Raw genomic sequence first — 16,787 nt, forward strand, 5'->3', positions numbered from 1 at the left:
AGTAAAATCATGGAGCAACACCAAATGGCGGTGCCCCAGCATAGCCACAGCTTGTGAGCTGAAACTAGATTAAATAAAAAAAAAATAAAATAAAATATATATATATATTATATGATCAAATGCCACGCATTTTTATCTTAATAATTACGATGCGCACTCTTCTATCTCTTCTCTGTCTATCTCTCTCCCTCTCTTGTTCTTCATCCTTTCTGATTTTCTCTTCCACCCTTCCCTAAAATTCTCCTCTCCTCTTCACCGTTCCCTCTCTTTCACTCCTCCTCCTCGACTCTCTCGTTGCTGACAGGTGACGAAAGAAATCTATCTTTCTTATTTCTTTACTGCTCACAAGGGGCTACACAGAAGGGACAAACAAGGACAGACAAACGGATTAAGTCGATTGTATCGACCCCAGTGTGTAACTGGTACTTATTTAATCGACCCCGAAAGGATGAAAGGCGAAGTCGACCTCAGCGGTATTTGAACTCAGAACGTAGCGGCAGACGAAATACCGCTTAGCATTTCGCCCGTCATGCTAACGTTTCTGCCAGCTCGCCGCTATCTTTCTGCCCACTACCTTCCTGAAGACAAAATATGCTTATACGGTCTCCTCTCATAAGCTCGTCTTCCTAGCAAGGGGGTACAAGGAATAAATTCGACTAAAGGTGGTGCTCCAGCATGACCAAAACAAGTAAAGCAATAAAAAAACATACCATTTTAATCTTGAGCAACACCGGGTATCTTTGCTAGTATATATATATATATATATATATCACTTCACTTTCACTTTGACCGACCAGTCCGTCAGGCGTCCATTTGACACTGCTGGTCACAGAACGCTGTCCACTCCTCTCTGGATCGTGCCTTTCTCATCCACGTGATCCCAATCGTCCTCTTGAAATCGTCACTCCACCATCGTGGAGGTCTTCCGGTTGGTCTTTTCCGATCACGCGGGTACCACTCGACAACTGCATGCGTCCATCGATTATCGGTAAGCCGGGCGACGTGTCCAGCCCATCTATACTCTGGGATGACATCTCTCACGCCGGACTTCTTTCTGATGATGTTGCTATTTATGTGCTCTCTCAACGAAATACCAAGCATTGACCTTTCCATGGCTCTTTGAGCCGTTATCAGTCTTTGCTCTTCTCTCTTTGTGGTAGCCCATGTTTCACTACCATATAACATTGCAGGCAGAACTGCACTGTTAATGAGGTTGGCGCGGGTGGTCCTGTCCAACCTTCCCTTGAGCACATCCCTTATGCCATTGAACGCCTTCCATCCGGCCCTTACTCTCCGTGAGATCTCCTTTTCGATATCCCGGCACATATTTACTTCCTGTCCCAGGTAGACATATTCTCTCACCTCCTCTATTTCATCACTGCCGAGATCACCATTCAACCTGTTGGTACGTTGTCTGACCGCATGAACTTTGTTTTCATGCGGTTCATCTTGAGACCTACTGCAGAACTTTTGATGTCGAGCTCCGTCAGCATGGTCTGAAGCTGATCCATGTTTTCAGCGATGAGTACGATGTCGTCAGCGAAACGGAGGTGAGTGAGGAGCTCGCCATTGATGTTGGCACCACCTTGCCATTCGATGCCTCTGATGATCTGTTCAAGACATATATATATATATATATATATATATATATATATATATATATATATATATATATATATATATATATATATATATATATATATGTATGTATATATATATATATATATATATATATATATATATATATATATGTATGTATGTATGTATGTATGTAGGAGCACTCCGTCGGTTACGAAGACGAGGGTCCCAGCTGATACAATCAACGGAACAGCCTGCTCGTGAAATTAAAGTGCAAGTGACTGAGCAATCCACAGACACGCATATCTCTAATGTAGTTCTCAGGGAGATTCAGCATGACACAGAGTGTGACAAGCCCGGCTTTTTGAAATACAGGTACTACTCATTTCTGTTGGCTGAGTGGCAATATACATACATATATATATATAGTAAGTAATTAAAAACGCTTAAATCTCGAAACGCGTCTGTGGCTAATCAGAGTCGTGTTGATTCATTGTTTTTCTCTTTGCCTACGTAAATAAGTGTGTTACGGTCGTGAAAATTCTTACAGTAGTCGAAAATGAATTTTTAACTCCTATTTCTAAATTCGGTATGTAATTATAATTATAATTACGAACGTAACTGAGATGAAATATGACATAAATAACAGAGACAAACGAAATATACACCGCCTATAGTTGTTGTTGACAAACAACAGTAATTTTATTCAGCTGAATACACGTCATTGATTGGTTGAAATTACCGAAATACGACAACTTTAACACGAAATAACTTCGTAAATAGAAATTTTTCTCAATAACGCTAAGAGTAAAAGATGTTTTATATAACACAATCTTCCAGTGTCCGAAGTTTGAAAGTGTTTAGTTACAAAAAATTAATTTCTCAATCTGCCGGTGAAAGTGAAAAGAACCAATTGCTCTTTTGGTTAATTCTTATTTGTAACAATTTAAATACTACTTTCATTTTGGACATTCCTTCGATATGACTCGACGAATTCAAAACATCAGTTCGGCTGTTTCCGTGAACAGCTTAAAAACATGTGGCCAACTGTCATGAAATGGGAGGAGGATAAGAAAGCTCATGGGTTGTACGTGTGTCATTTTGAGGTCTTACGCAATTGAGAATATTTTCAAAGGCTCCGTAATAGGAAACAAACATTTTCATGAAAATTATTTCACGTAAGCTCTCAAGTGGGTTTTCTGGTTTTGAAGGTGAGATTTGAGGGCAGTCGTTGCGAGGCGGCAGAAACTATTGCTTCAGTTATCAAACCCGGAACTAAATTCAAGACATTTCATTGCTGCAATGACTGACATGGATGCCGTACCCGAAAAAAGGAGAAAACGGAGTGACAGTACAGGCGACCATTTCGACGACCGACAAACCGAAGCAGAACTATTGAAATGCTTCGATAAATATGATATGACACATAAAAAGCGAGGTGTCGCCTACATCTTCAACAATGAAACTTTCAGACACTCGGAACTTACTTGTGGTGGATCATCAAAAGACGCACAAGATTTTAAAATGGCATTAATAAGACTTGGATTACAGGAAGAAGATATCCATATTAATACAGATTTAAGTACCGAAGAGATGATTGGGGTTTTGCAAAGGTTTGGCAAAGATAATACTGATATTGATTCTGATTGTTTTATTTGTGCAATACTAAGTTATAGTAACTCAGAAGGTCTAATCTATGGATACGACGATAAAACTGAACTAGAGAAATTACTTTCTTATCTGAGACCCGATCGTTGTCCATGTTTAAAAGGAATACCTAAATTATTCTTTATTCAAGCATGCCGAGGAAGTAAGATGGATTGTGGGGTCGAACAAAATGATGTTGCTTCCTATGGATTTGAAAAAACGTCATCCAAAATTCCAATTATGGCAGATATGCTGGTTGCTTATTCATCGTGTGATAAATATCCTTCTTTCGGAAATGAAGAAGGAGGCTCGTGGTTTATGCAAACTCTAAGTAAAATGTTGACGTATTATGGCACTGAACATGAAATCATGACACTTTTAACCGCTGTCTCTAAGTACGTTGCCTCTTTAGGCTCCCGGATTCCGGACAATTCAGCATACAATGAATATAAACAAATGCCTCACATTACGTCGACATTGACTAAACAACTGAAGTTTGAACCGTAGAACATTTGTAATATGGGATCCTTAAATACAGTGAGAATTTCTGATGCACGCACACATTATACGAATATATATATATATATATATATGTATAAGGATGAAAAGGAACACATATGATTACAGACTTAATTTGATTTTATAAATATCATCTAACTTTTAAGACGTTTAACTAAAACTATTTTCTACCGTAAATTTCAATAAGGACACAAGTGCCTTATATTTTCATGCTAAATCTCAAAATAATTCTTCACTCTGAAAATTCAACTAACATTGTTTGGCGAACCTGGTGCACAGTCACCCCTAACCCCGGAACCAACCTTTCCGATTTTTTTTCCGCACCGGATTCCTATGTTTTCGATGACGGAGATTCCAAATATGAAAAAAAAAAAAAGAACACGTTTTTAAAATTTTTTAATTTTTAACTCATTTTCGAATTTTTCTTTTCAATCTACGTGGAAAAATACGGAGATTATATATTTATGTGTTTGTGTATGTTTGTATGTCTGTGTTTGTTCCCCCACCCTTGCTTAACAACCGACTCGCCTCCATTCAAAAATTGGGTTACCGACCCACTAAAAAATTGAGGTTGGATTAAAAGTGCTACTCTCTCTCTTTTACTTGTTTCAGTCATTTGACTGCGGCCATGCTGGAGCACCGCCTTTAGTCGAGCAAATCGACCCCGGGACTTATTCTTTGTAAGCCCAGTACTTATTCTATCGGTCTCTTTTTGCCGAACCGCTAATGACGGGGACGTAAACACATCAGCATCGGTTGTCAAGCAATGCTAGGGGAACAAACACAGACACACGCACATACATACATATATATATATATACATATATACGACAGGCTTCTTTCAGTTTCCGTCTACCAAATCCACACACAAGGCATTGGTCGGCCCGGGGCTATAGTAGAAGACACTTGTCCAAGATGCCACGCAGTGGGACTGAACCCAGGACCATGTGGTTGGTTAGCAAGCTACTTACCACACAGCCACTCGGCGTTTGGCCTCCTCAATAGGCATGTTATAAAAAAATGTTATTAGATTCAATAAAATGAATAATGTTTTCAGTTTTCATGTTTATTAATTTTTTCAGGCTTATCAATTTTTCCTTATTTTTTTGTTTTATTGAGGGTTAAACAATTTCTTTAGGTGGGGGAGATAACTGAAGGTACCAATATTTTTCATTAAACGGGGTGGGGGAGATAACCCAATTTTTTAAATGGGGATGAGATAACCAAAAAGTACCCAACCGATGTTAGTGTGTTTACGTCCTCGTAACTTTGGTCGGCCAGAGGCTGTAGTAGAAGAAACTTGCCCAATGTACCATGTATTTGTTGACTTACACATTATTATATCTTACAATTAAGGCGGCGAACTGGCAGAATTGTTAGCACGTTGGACAAAATGTATAGCGGTATTTCGTCCGTCGCTACGTTCTGAGTTCAAATTCCGCCGAGGTTGACTTTATTTTTCATTCTTTCGGGATCGGTGCAGCCCCCTCCACACGAATTTTAGGCCATGTGCCTCCAGTAGAAAGGATTATTTTAAGTTTACAGCGGGGCTTAAATTTGAAACTGTGATAGCTTAGTAACGAGAAATGGGTCACAGCCTATCAGGCAACTTACTTGAACTCGGCTGCAATTATGTGATCGAAAGAATTTTCGACGAATTTCTGGCCACAACAGGGCTACAAACTGAGATGCGCGCCAAAATCAGGAGACAGACAGAGGGAACAGGGGTCCATGAAAAGACAGGTTTTAGTGGTCGCAGCCGAGCCTGAGTTAAAAGGAATCGTTTGTCGACAATGAACTCAGAATCTTCTCTGCTCTCACGACACGAAGATATATGCAGTCATATCTCTAATCCCTCGGCAAAAACCCATATATATCTATATGTACACAAAAGGTTTCATCTAACATTAAATGGGCTTTGTTGTAATATAGGTAACAGCCAAATCAGCCCACCTATTTAACCAAAGTTTTTTAACTAAAGTATTTTTCTTTTGGTTAAATACTTATAAATTAACTAAATGTTTTTGCTCCCTGATAGTAATATACGTTGCGTTTAAAATCTTCTATATGCTTGTCCCACCCGTAACAAACGAGGTAGACAACCTACCATTACCTCAGCATACAAAAGGACCCACTGTGAACGCTGGCAGGGCTGGACGAAGCCAGACTACCTACCTTCAGATGCACACGACATCAGAACTACAATCGCACATGCTATCGGTGTCAGCCTTAGAACAACGCTTAAAACCCATATTTTAAAGTTGAACAACAAACTGTATAAACAGACGAAAGGCGGTGCTATTGGAGTAGGGATCGCCGGTGATGTTGCTAACCTCTTCATGGTATGGTGGGACAGACAGTTTGAACACTGCCTAACGACCCGTAACATCCACTTAGCTATGTACTCTCGATACGTTGACGACATTAACCTTGTCGTGAAACGTAATAGTAATACAGACACAGATATAGACTCTACTAAATGAAGAACAGGTGATGACAGCTATACAACACATAGCTGACTCTATCCATAGCAGTATAAAAGTTACCGTAGACTACCCCTCTAAACACCCCAGTAATAGATTACCTGTCCTAGATACTGAGCTGTGGATAGAAAATACTATGGTTAACGGAACTGTTAAACCCTGTATGCTCCACTCACACTATTGTAAACCTATGGCTAATCCACTGGTAATCCGTAGTGACTCGGCGATGTCGAATACTACCAAGCTCAACATCCCAGTGGCAGACTTAGAGTAATGAGGAGTGTATCCCCACTATGCCAACTACAAGAACGACAACACATCCAGCACTACATATTCCGAATGCAACGCTCCGGATACACACAATACGATAGAATCAGAGTGTACAAAGGAGCGAAAACAAAATTCGAACGCATTCTAAGAAATGACGAAAACGGTATATGCCCTCTATACCGCAACAAGTTCTGGAATAGGTTAGAGAGGGACACCAACAAAAGGAATAAAATTAATACTTGGTATGATAACAAGAAATTTCACAGTGTAATGTTTGTTGATTCCACACCTAAGAACGAATTAAGTAAGGCATTTAAGAAAATCCTGCGCACAACTGGCGTTAAGATCAAAGTTGGAGAAAAGACAGGTAGGACTATCAAATCTGTATTATGTAGATCATATCCATTTGATAGAATCACGTGGCGAAATAATTGTGCAGTATGTTCTACAAAACCACATGTGAACTGCAAAATCAAGAGCACTGTATACCTTATTAAGTGCCAAGAAGGTGCTTGCGCGACTAACCCAGAGTCATACATAGGTGAGACTTCTAGAAGTATCAATGACAGGTTCAAAGAACATCTGGACAACTACATTGAAAAGAAACCAAACTCCATCTTCTATCAGCATGCTGTAGACTGCCACAAGGGCTCCTTAGGGAGACTTAAGTTAAACATCTTATCCACACATCCCACTGATGCAATGCTGAGACAGGTCACTGAAGCTGTCTGTATACAAGAATACAAACCCACTCTCAACCGAAAATCCGAATGGAGTAACATCCAGATTCCACTCGGGAGTAGCATTCTATCAACCCCTCTCTCTCATTTACATGTGGTAATCCATACATACATGTTGAAATGCATGATACTAAAATACATATATGCAATTATATATAACCGTATGAGCGTACATTATTTGATAAGTATGTACGTATGTGTAGATGTATATGTGGTGTGTATGTTAGTGTATAAGTATGTACATGCATGCACATATGAGTATGTGTAGATATATGTATGTATTGTATATGTATGCATGTAAAAAAAAAGAATAAATAGAATAAAATAAAGCAAATTTGAATTTTAATCGTTGTCCCTGAAAAGAGTTATATATATATATATATATATATCAACAATTGAGGGTAAAATTAATTAATTAATCAATTTCACCAAGTGTTCAGTATGTAAAAGGACCATTTAAGGCGAATTCAAAATATTACATTATATAATTAGGGCTTAGTAAAATAAATTACTTTGCCACATACTGAACTTAGTAGAAATAGCAGCTAAAAAAAATTTTCTTAGCATTTCTACTACTTAAAGAAAATTTCTCTCAGATAATGTTTACTCCAGACAGCTCACGAAGGTGTGGGGGTAAATACAGAAAAATATCACAAGTACATAGATCGTTTGAGTACGTCAACGTTTCAAGATTAGCCAAATAAAATCAGCATTTCTTTCGTCAGCTCAAAATTTCTTAATTTGGATTTTGAGCTGACGAAAGAAATGCTGATTTTATTTGGCTAATCTTGAAACGTTGACGTACTCAAACGATCTATGTACTTGTGATATTTTTCTGTATTTACCCCCAAACCTTCGTGAGCTGTCTGGAGTAAACATTATCTGAGAGAAATTTTCTTTAAGTAGTAGAAATGCTAAGAAAATTTTTTTTGGTTGCTATTTCTACTAAGTTCAGTATGTGGCAAAGTAATTTATTTTACTAAGCCCTAATTATATAATATATATATATATATATATATATAACATTATTGTTCAATTATCCGCACCAACGCACGGTTGCAACGCCAGATGGTTGTACCTCCAACCGTGCTGTTCACTGCTGTGATTTTGCTACTAAGGTATCGGTTAAACTTTTGATTAATCTACTACAAGATTATTCATCTTCTATTTCACATAATATATATATATATATATATATATATATATATATATATATATATATATATATATATATATATATATATATATATGTATGTATGTATGTATGTATGTATGTATGTATGTAGAGATGGATAAGCGTATGTGTGCATACTTTAAAATTATACGTATATTTGTATGTGTAAGTGTCTATATGATTGTGTGTACTTGTATATATGTATAAGGTTATATATGCATATATGTATCTAAGACGTTGTATCCATTCACCGTTACACGGTGATGAGAGTGACAAACGCACGCACACACACATACACACACACACACACACACACACACATGTATGTGTGTGTGTCTATATACACGTATATGTGTGTATATATACAGCCTTCAACAAAGTAACAGTCATGTATACAACTTGAACTGACACATATCAGTACATAAACATACGTTCACATGTACACACACACAGGCACGTCTACACATTCTCCTATATACTCACATACATACGTAAGTACATGCATACATGCGTATAGGCAGGCGCACACACACATGCATACATACATACATACATACATACATACATACATACATACATACATACATACATACATACATACATACATACATACATACATACATGGTGGCTGCCCCCTCGTTATCGAGTATGGCCATTGCGCGAAGCTTAATCAATGTTGTTATCGTGCAATGCCTGTGCAAGAAGATTTTTTTTTAAAGTGAGGAAAGGCTGTGCACTGAGTCAATCCCACTCACTAAGCAACAGCAGCTATAATCCGAAAAGAAGAACAAGTCAACATCATCGTTAACCACTGAGCCGCAGGTTTTATTTCGGAGTTATCCCAGTTACCTGAGTTACCTTCTCCTAGAAGGATGCCCTAACAAAGGCTAGGAGTCTTTCACTCCCAATGGTTTAACCGCGCGATCGGGTATTCAGTCCGATTATTTCTATGTCCCCGCACATGATACAGCCTTAAGACATTTATTGGATGGCCATTGACTCTCAAGAGTTCCTCCGCCCTTTGACGGGTTTTGTTTTTCATCCCGCAGGGTGTCCAATAAACACCCTCCTCACCAAGCAAGCTTGGTGGGGTTGCCGGTTTAGTCGCCGACGACACGACCATGCAACAGGTTGAATTGGGTTACATGTTACCAGTAGCACTCGAAAGTGACTTGACATGACATGACATGACATGACATGACATGACATGACATGCATGCATACATACATACATACATACATACATACATACATACATACATACATATATGTATATATATATATATATATATATATATATATATATATATATATATATATATATATATATATATATATATATATATATATATATATCATGAACTAACGGATACTTTCTCAGATGCAGCACGGAATTCTGTCAGTGAACAGGTCGCGGTGAACAGCGACAAAAATATTTTGACAAATTAAATTTAAATGTTGAAGTGAATCGAACGGTTTTTGTCTGTTTCTTAAATGGCTTATAAACACCTTCCACGCTGCAATTGTTTTCGTTCCAGCACACGATCTCAGATCAGGTCACTTGCTATGTAAGTACATCTCCGTAATATTATTTTGTTCTCCTGTCGTAAACTCGTGTTTCGTTTTGGTTTTGGCATCACAAATAAAACATATATTTATACATTACTCGTTTAGGTGCAGGTGTTGCAGTGAGGTAAGAAGCTGCATGGTCCCTTGAGCAAGTGCCGTCTACCATAGCTTTGGGCCGACCAAAGTCTTGAGAGTAGATCTGGTAGACGGAAACTGAAAGAAACACATTGTATATGTGTGTGTGTGTCCTCGGATTAGATAAATCTTTCTATTATGCATTAAATTTATATATATAAATATGTGTGTGTGTGTGTGTGTGTGTGTATCTTTGTGTCTGTCCTCTACCACCGCGTGGCAACCAGTGTTGGTGTGTTTACGTCCCCGTAACGTAGCGGTTTGGCAAAACAACACGATAGAATAAGTATCAGGGTTTTAAAAATTAGTTTGGGGGTCGATTCGTTCGACTTAAGTTCTCTCAAAGGCAGTAGAAACAAGTAGATTTCTTCGATATTATGTTGTAATTTACCACAATACGATCTAAATTAACGAAGGAAAGTTTTCGGATCTTCTTTTCTCTCTTTTACTATTTTTTGGAATGTGTGATGGAAAAAGGGGGAGGGAATTTTTTCTGAAATTCTAAAGTCACTCTATAGTTTTGATTCGTTTTTCATAAACCTTTACTCTTTTACTTGTTTTAGTCATTTGGCTGCGGCTATGCTGGAGCACCGCCTTTAGTCGAGCAAATCGACCCCGGGACTTATTCTTTTGTAAGCCCAGTACTTATTCTATCAGTCTCATTTGCCGAACCGCTAAGTAACGGGGACATAAACACACCAGCATCGGTAGTCAAGCAATGCTAGGGGGACAAACACAGACACACACACGCATATATATATATACATATATACGACGGGCTTCTTTCAGTTTCCGTCTACCAAATCCACTCACAAGGCATTGGTCAGCCCGGGGCCATAGCAGAAGACACTTGCCCAAGATGCCACGCAGTGGGAATGAACCCGGAACCATGTGGTTGGTAAACAAGCTACTTACCTATTTCTTTATTACCCACAAGGGGCTAAACATAGAGGGGACAAACAAGGACAGACATAGGTATTAAGTCGATTACATCGACTCCAGTGCGTAACTGGTACTTAATTCATCGACCCCGAAAGGATGAAAGGCAAAGTCGACCTCGGCTTTGCCTTTCATCCTTTCGGGGTCGATGAATTAAGTACCAGTTACGCACTGGGGTCGATGTAGCCACTCCTGCGCCTTTAATTATATTTTATATATTATTAGTAGTAGTATTAAAATTAACTCCTATGTCCCGTTTCTCAGAAAAATCTGATGCACATACGATTTAGCGTTACAAGGGAGGTCACTCTTCATACACTTCAGTGCTGGAGAGATCCGCATATTGCTCTCTTAATTTTTCGATGAATACGGCGAGCTTAGCGAGATTGTTAAGTACACCGGACAAAACTGCTTAGCAGCATTATCATATGTCTTCATGTTCTGATTTTAAATTCTAGGGAAGTCGGCTTTGACTGTCATCCATACGGGGTCGATAAAATAAGTACCAGTTGATTACTGAATCAATGTAATCAACTGGTCCTACACACACACATACCATAAAATTTCAGTCTTTGTGCTTATAAGAGAAAAAAAACAAACTATTAATTTTTCGAAGGGGTCAATGGATTGACAGAATCGTTCGAACGTAGGACAATATGCCTCGCAGTATTTCTTCGACTCACTGGAGTTTATATGAAATACTTGTCATGAACTGCGTGGCACCTTGGGCAAGTGTCTTCTACTATAGCCTCGGGCCGACCAAAGCCTTGTGAGTAGATTTGGTAGACGGAAACTGAAAGAAGCCCGTCGTATATATGTATATATATATATGTGTGTGTGTGTGTGTGTGTGTGTGTGTGTGTGTGTGTGTGTGTGTGTGTGCATGTTTGTGTGTCTGTGTTTGTCTCCCTAGCATTGCTTGACAACCGATGCTTGTGTGTTTACGTCCCCGTCACTTAGCGGTTCGGCAAAAGAGACCGATAGAATAAGTACTGGGCTTACAAAGAATAAGTCCCGGGGTCTATTTGCTCGACTAAAGGCGGTGCTCCAGCATGGCCGCAGTCAAATGACTGAAACAAGTAAAAGAGTAAAAGAGTAACGTAAACGGTATAGAGTAAAACTTCTCAAAATTGCTGCTTTTTCGCCTAAATTAGAAAAAAAATTATCAATTTTTCCGAAATATATAACAGGCGTGGTTTGATTCTTTAAAGCATTTGTTCATGTCATCTTTCTCAACATCCACCTTTCTTTAAAGGCGTTGAATTGTTAAGGGGAATTTGGCTGCTTTTCCTAAAAGGTCGAGGGTCCACGAAGGCTATGTGACTATTATAGGTGGGAGTAAAACGAAAGAAAAAGGAAGCGGGTGGGGGAGGCAAAATGCAGAATTCTTAGATGTCAAATGCGAAGTGAACCTGTTGGATATGGTGCAAAACTGTATGAAGGTCAGCCTTTGTTCATCTGTTTCAAGAAAATTCAGTGTCTGTTTTATTGTTACTTGTTTCAATCTTTTGACTGCGGCCATGCTGGAGCAACACCTCGAAGGGGGGGGGAGGTTAGTCGAAGAAATCGATCCCAGGACTTATTTTTTGTAAGCTTAGTACATACTCTATCGGGGTCTCTTGCCGAACCGCTAAGTTACGGGGACATAAAGACACCACAATCGGTTGTCAAACAATGGTTGGCAAGCGGAGGAGACACACACACACACACACACATATATATATATATGTCTTTACACACACACACACACACACATATATATATATATATATACTAGCGGGCCACCCGGTCTGTACGATGCTCAAATATATTCATAAGGCACATATTTGTATGTATCATAATGCTCATTTCCCTTACAATAAAAGTTGTTAAAAGACATCTCAATATTGCATACCATAATTTTGAACATTTATTTACAATATATCACCAAATTTCATTTCACCAATCGAAAATAGGATTTCTTGTAATCGTAACACATGTAAAAGAGATGTTCCAATAGTAGATGAACGTGAAAGTGTTTTGCGGATAAGCTATCCACGATCCACTTTGAGTTTCAGAAAATTAAAATGACTGGGCTTTGATGAGAGCGAAAAAAAAATCTACACCATTAAAAGCATATTTGTTAAGAATTTTATTGAAAAATATCCATTTATATATATAAAAAACAAAAACAAATTCGGTGGGGTACTCTTGTATAGGTATGCCCTATTTGTATAATATATTACGGCAGTGCTTTCCAAACTTTTTGCTGGAGCGGAACCCCAAGGAAACATTCCACTGGCTCGAGGAACCCCTGTGCAATAATTTAATAGTCTTATGCACACATATCTGCACAGGAGAATTAAAAATTACTGCCGATTTTAGCAGTTTTGTAACTTCTTGCGGAACCTCTGGACTGTACTGGCGGAACCCCGGTTGAAAACTACTGCATTACGGTGAAAATATCGACTTTATTTAGTGTTTTTACTGGTTAACGTACAGAGAAACAAACTTTGCTTTTTATAAGGAGATAGATAGATAGATAGATAGATAGATAGATAGATAGATAGATAGATAGATAGATAGATAGAGAGATAGATAGATAGATAGAGATAGAGATAGATAGATAGATAGATAGATAGATAGATAGATAGATAGAGATAGATAGATAGATAGATAGATAGATAGATAGATAGATAGATAGATATAGATAGATAGATATAGAGAGAGAGAGAGAGAGAGAGAGAGAGAGAGAGAGATGTATATATATATATAGATAGATAGATAGATAGATAGATAGATAGATAGATAGATAGATAGATAGACAGACAGACAGACAGATTACAGTTAAATAGACATTACTTGTATTGCTAGGAATAGGAGCCAATGCATCACCTACTCCCCCCACACACACACACCACCGCTACCATCCGTTTTCGGAAAATAAGTGCAGTTACCTGCGAAATGGTCAAATTAATTTAATGATACGAAAAACCTGAAATATCACTTTTATTTAGTGTTTTCAGCTGTCAACGTACAAACAAACAAACTTTGCTTTTTATAAGAAGATAGATAGATAGATAGATAGATAGATAGATAGATAGATAGATAGATAGATAGATAGATAGATAGATAGATAGATATCACAGTGAAATACGTGGATTGCTACAAATAGAAGTCAACACACCACCAACTCGCCCCCACCTCCAATCTATTTTCAGAAAATAAGTGAACAGTTATCTGCAGAATGGTCAAATTTATTGAAATGACACGAAAAACCTGAAATATTAGTGTGTGTGTGTGTGTGTGTGTGTGTGTGTGTGTTTGTCTGTCTGTCTATATATATTATTCTTTTACTCTTTTACTTGTTTCAGTCATTTGACTGCGGCCATGCTGGAGCACCGCCTTTAGTCGAGCAACTCGACCCCGGGACTTATTCTTTGTAAGCCCAGTACTTATTCTATCGGTCTCTTTTTGCCGAACCGCTAAGTGACGGGGACGTAAACACACCAGCATCGGTTGCTGCAAAGATATCGGTTTCCAACTTAGCCCAACTTTACGCCTATGTACGTTATGCACATAACAATCACCTGGAGGACGAATTCCTGTTTTGAAAAAACCCTCAGCACCAAAACAACCGCAAGAGAAATATTTAAGAAAATGGACAAATGTTTTTAGGCACATGATATCGACTGGGATCATATCATTGACGTGTGCACCGACGGCGCTCCGGAGATACTTGGCTGCCGTTCCAGTTTTCAGACTTTGGGGAAGGAAAATTTCCCAACTGCTATTGGTATACACTGCACGATTTATCGACAAGCACTAATAGTGAAAACCATGCCTGATGAGTTTTAAAAAATTATCTAAACTACGTGATTAAAACAGTGAACTTCATCAAAGCGAATGCACTCATCTCCTGTCTGTTTGCCGAGTTGTGCAAAGAAAGTGATTCTGAATTCGAAACATTCGTTAAAAAGTATCCATTTTTCTGGAAGTTATGAGGCAACAAAATCTGTGTGTGGAATAAAACGGTAGTTGTGCCTTTTTTCAATAAAAGTTAACTTTAACTTCCGATACATTTTTTAAAAAATTAACGGATATATATATGCATGACGAGCTTCTTTCAATCAACCAAATCCACTCACAAGGAAGCAAATGGTTGGGGAAGATCTTATCACACAAGCACGTTTGCGCCAAGAAGAACTGCCCAAAAACCTGATTTCCATCCCTTACCCGAAACATTTTTCACAATAAATTCCGATACCTCGTGAAAATTTCATTAAAAACTATATATTTTAAAGAAAATCATTAAAAATAATTTTTTTTTATCAGGGTACAGAACACATATCTGCTGTTATGCCCCTAGAAAACTATTTTAAATAAATTATACATCTTGATTTCTATGCTATATATACAAGATCTCGATGGTAGCTGGCAGAAACGTTAGCACGCCGGGCGAAATGCTTAGCTGTATTCCGTCTGCCGTTACGTTCTGAGTTCAAATTCCGCCGAGGTCGACTTTTCCTTTCATCCTCTCGGGGTCGATAAATTAAGTAACAGTTACGCACTGGGGTCGATATAATCGACTTAATCGCTTTGTCTGTCCTAGTTTGTCCCCTCTGTGTTTAGCCCCTTGTGGGTAGTAAAGAAATAGGTATGTAGTTGATGAAATTAACTCAAGTATTTCCCTGCTACATATTCTGCCGATTCAGGAGTGTTATGGAAGGTGAAGGCAACCTCGATCGAATTGGAACTCGATATTTAATTAAATAAACACAACAATGGCATTACTTCCTTGATTGTAAACCTATAATTACCTATGACTCAAAATAGAAAACACAAGAAATTTTTTGTTGGATCTGCGGCTGGTGGATGTTCTGACCACTTGTGCTTAAGCTGATTAGCTAACGGCCACGAACTGTATATGGCTGCTAATCTTTGGATTAGGTCAACAGTTGCACATTGAAGAAAATGACGAAATCTAGCTAACGGCCACGAACTGTATATGGCTGCTAATCTTTGGATTAGGTCAACAGTATCACATTGAAGAAAATGACGAAATCTGTTGAGATTTTTATGAACAAACTTTATTTCTGATTGAGAGCGTTTGAATGTTATTGTGCTTTTGTGTAACTGAAATAGAGTTAGGACAAATGTTGAGTGTTTAAATGTTATTGAAATAGCACTACGATGTGTAATGAGAGAGTTTGGATGTTATTGTTATTTAAATAGTATTAGAAAAGTTACTGCTAGTCATTGTGTTACTGTGGATCGAAACATTTGACCAGATTCATACGACCGTTCTCTTCCCCTTACATTAATAAATGCAAAAGAATTAAAAACAAGACCTTGAATGTAATTATGATTCTTACTGTAGAAAATCAAAAACAACATCTGGTTTTCCAATTAGAAATTTTGAACACTTGAAGACAAAAATTCCTTTTCTTCTCCACCCGAAAAGTCACTAAATGGGAAAAAAAATTACAAAACTCAAACCAGTCTGATCACACTGATACAAAAGCCACGCCTCCTTTACCCTCCACTCCCTCTCAAACGGTTTTTCCCCTTTCCTTTCCCTTCCTTCATAAACCCCGCAAAACACACTCCTGCTTTCTTTTCTCTTCTCTATCTTCACTATCTCCCACTTTCTCCTCCTCTCTCACACCTGCACTTTCAGACCCAAAAGTGGTCCACCTTTAAAAGTGCCGCTCGGGGCGGACCGCCCCTATCGTGCTCCCTCCCCCACCCCAG

At 38.3% G+C, this 16,787-nt stretch overlaps 1 protein-coding gene across 2 annotated transcripts; it reads left to right on the forward strand.

Moving 5' to 3' along the window:
- The first annotated feature begins 2,601 nt into the window (after window positions 1-2,601).
- Window positions 2,602-12,168, forward strand: LOC115222361 (caspase-1-like). Of its 2 annotated transcripts, XM_036511287.1 has the most exons (3): window positions 2,602-3,563; window positions 11,743-11,767; window positions 12,151-12,168. In XM_036511287.1, exons 1-3 carry the CDS (start codon window positions 2,881-2,883, stop codon window positions 12,151-12,153), a joined length of 711 nt encoding a protein of 236 aa, XP_036367180.1. In that variant the 5' UTR covers window positions 2,602-2,880; the 3' UTR covers window positions 12,154-12,168. The 2 variants fall into 2 exon arrangements, with proteins under 2 accessions (XP_036367180.1, XP_029648416.1); XM_029792556.2 differs by lacking the exons at window positions 11,743-11,767; window positions 12,151-12,168 and having other exon boundaries at window positions 2,605-4,120.
- Window positions 12,169-16,787: the final 4,619 nt, after the last annotated feature.

The sequence above is a fragment of the Octopus sinensis genome, linkage group LG19, assembly GCF_006345805.1.
Source record: "Octopus sinensis linkage group LG19, ASM634580v1, whole genome shotgun sequence".
Taxonomy (NCBI): domain Eukaryota; kingdom Metazoa; phylum Mollusca; class Cephalopoda; order Octopoda; family Octopodidae; genus Octopus; species Octopus sinensis.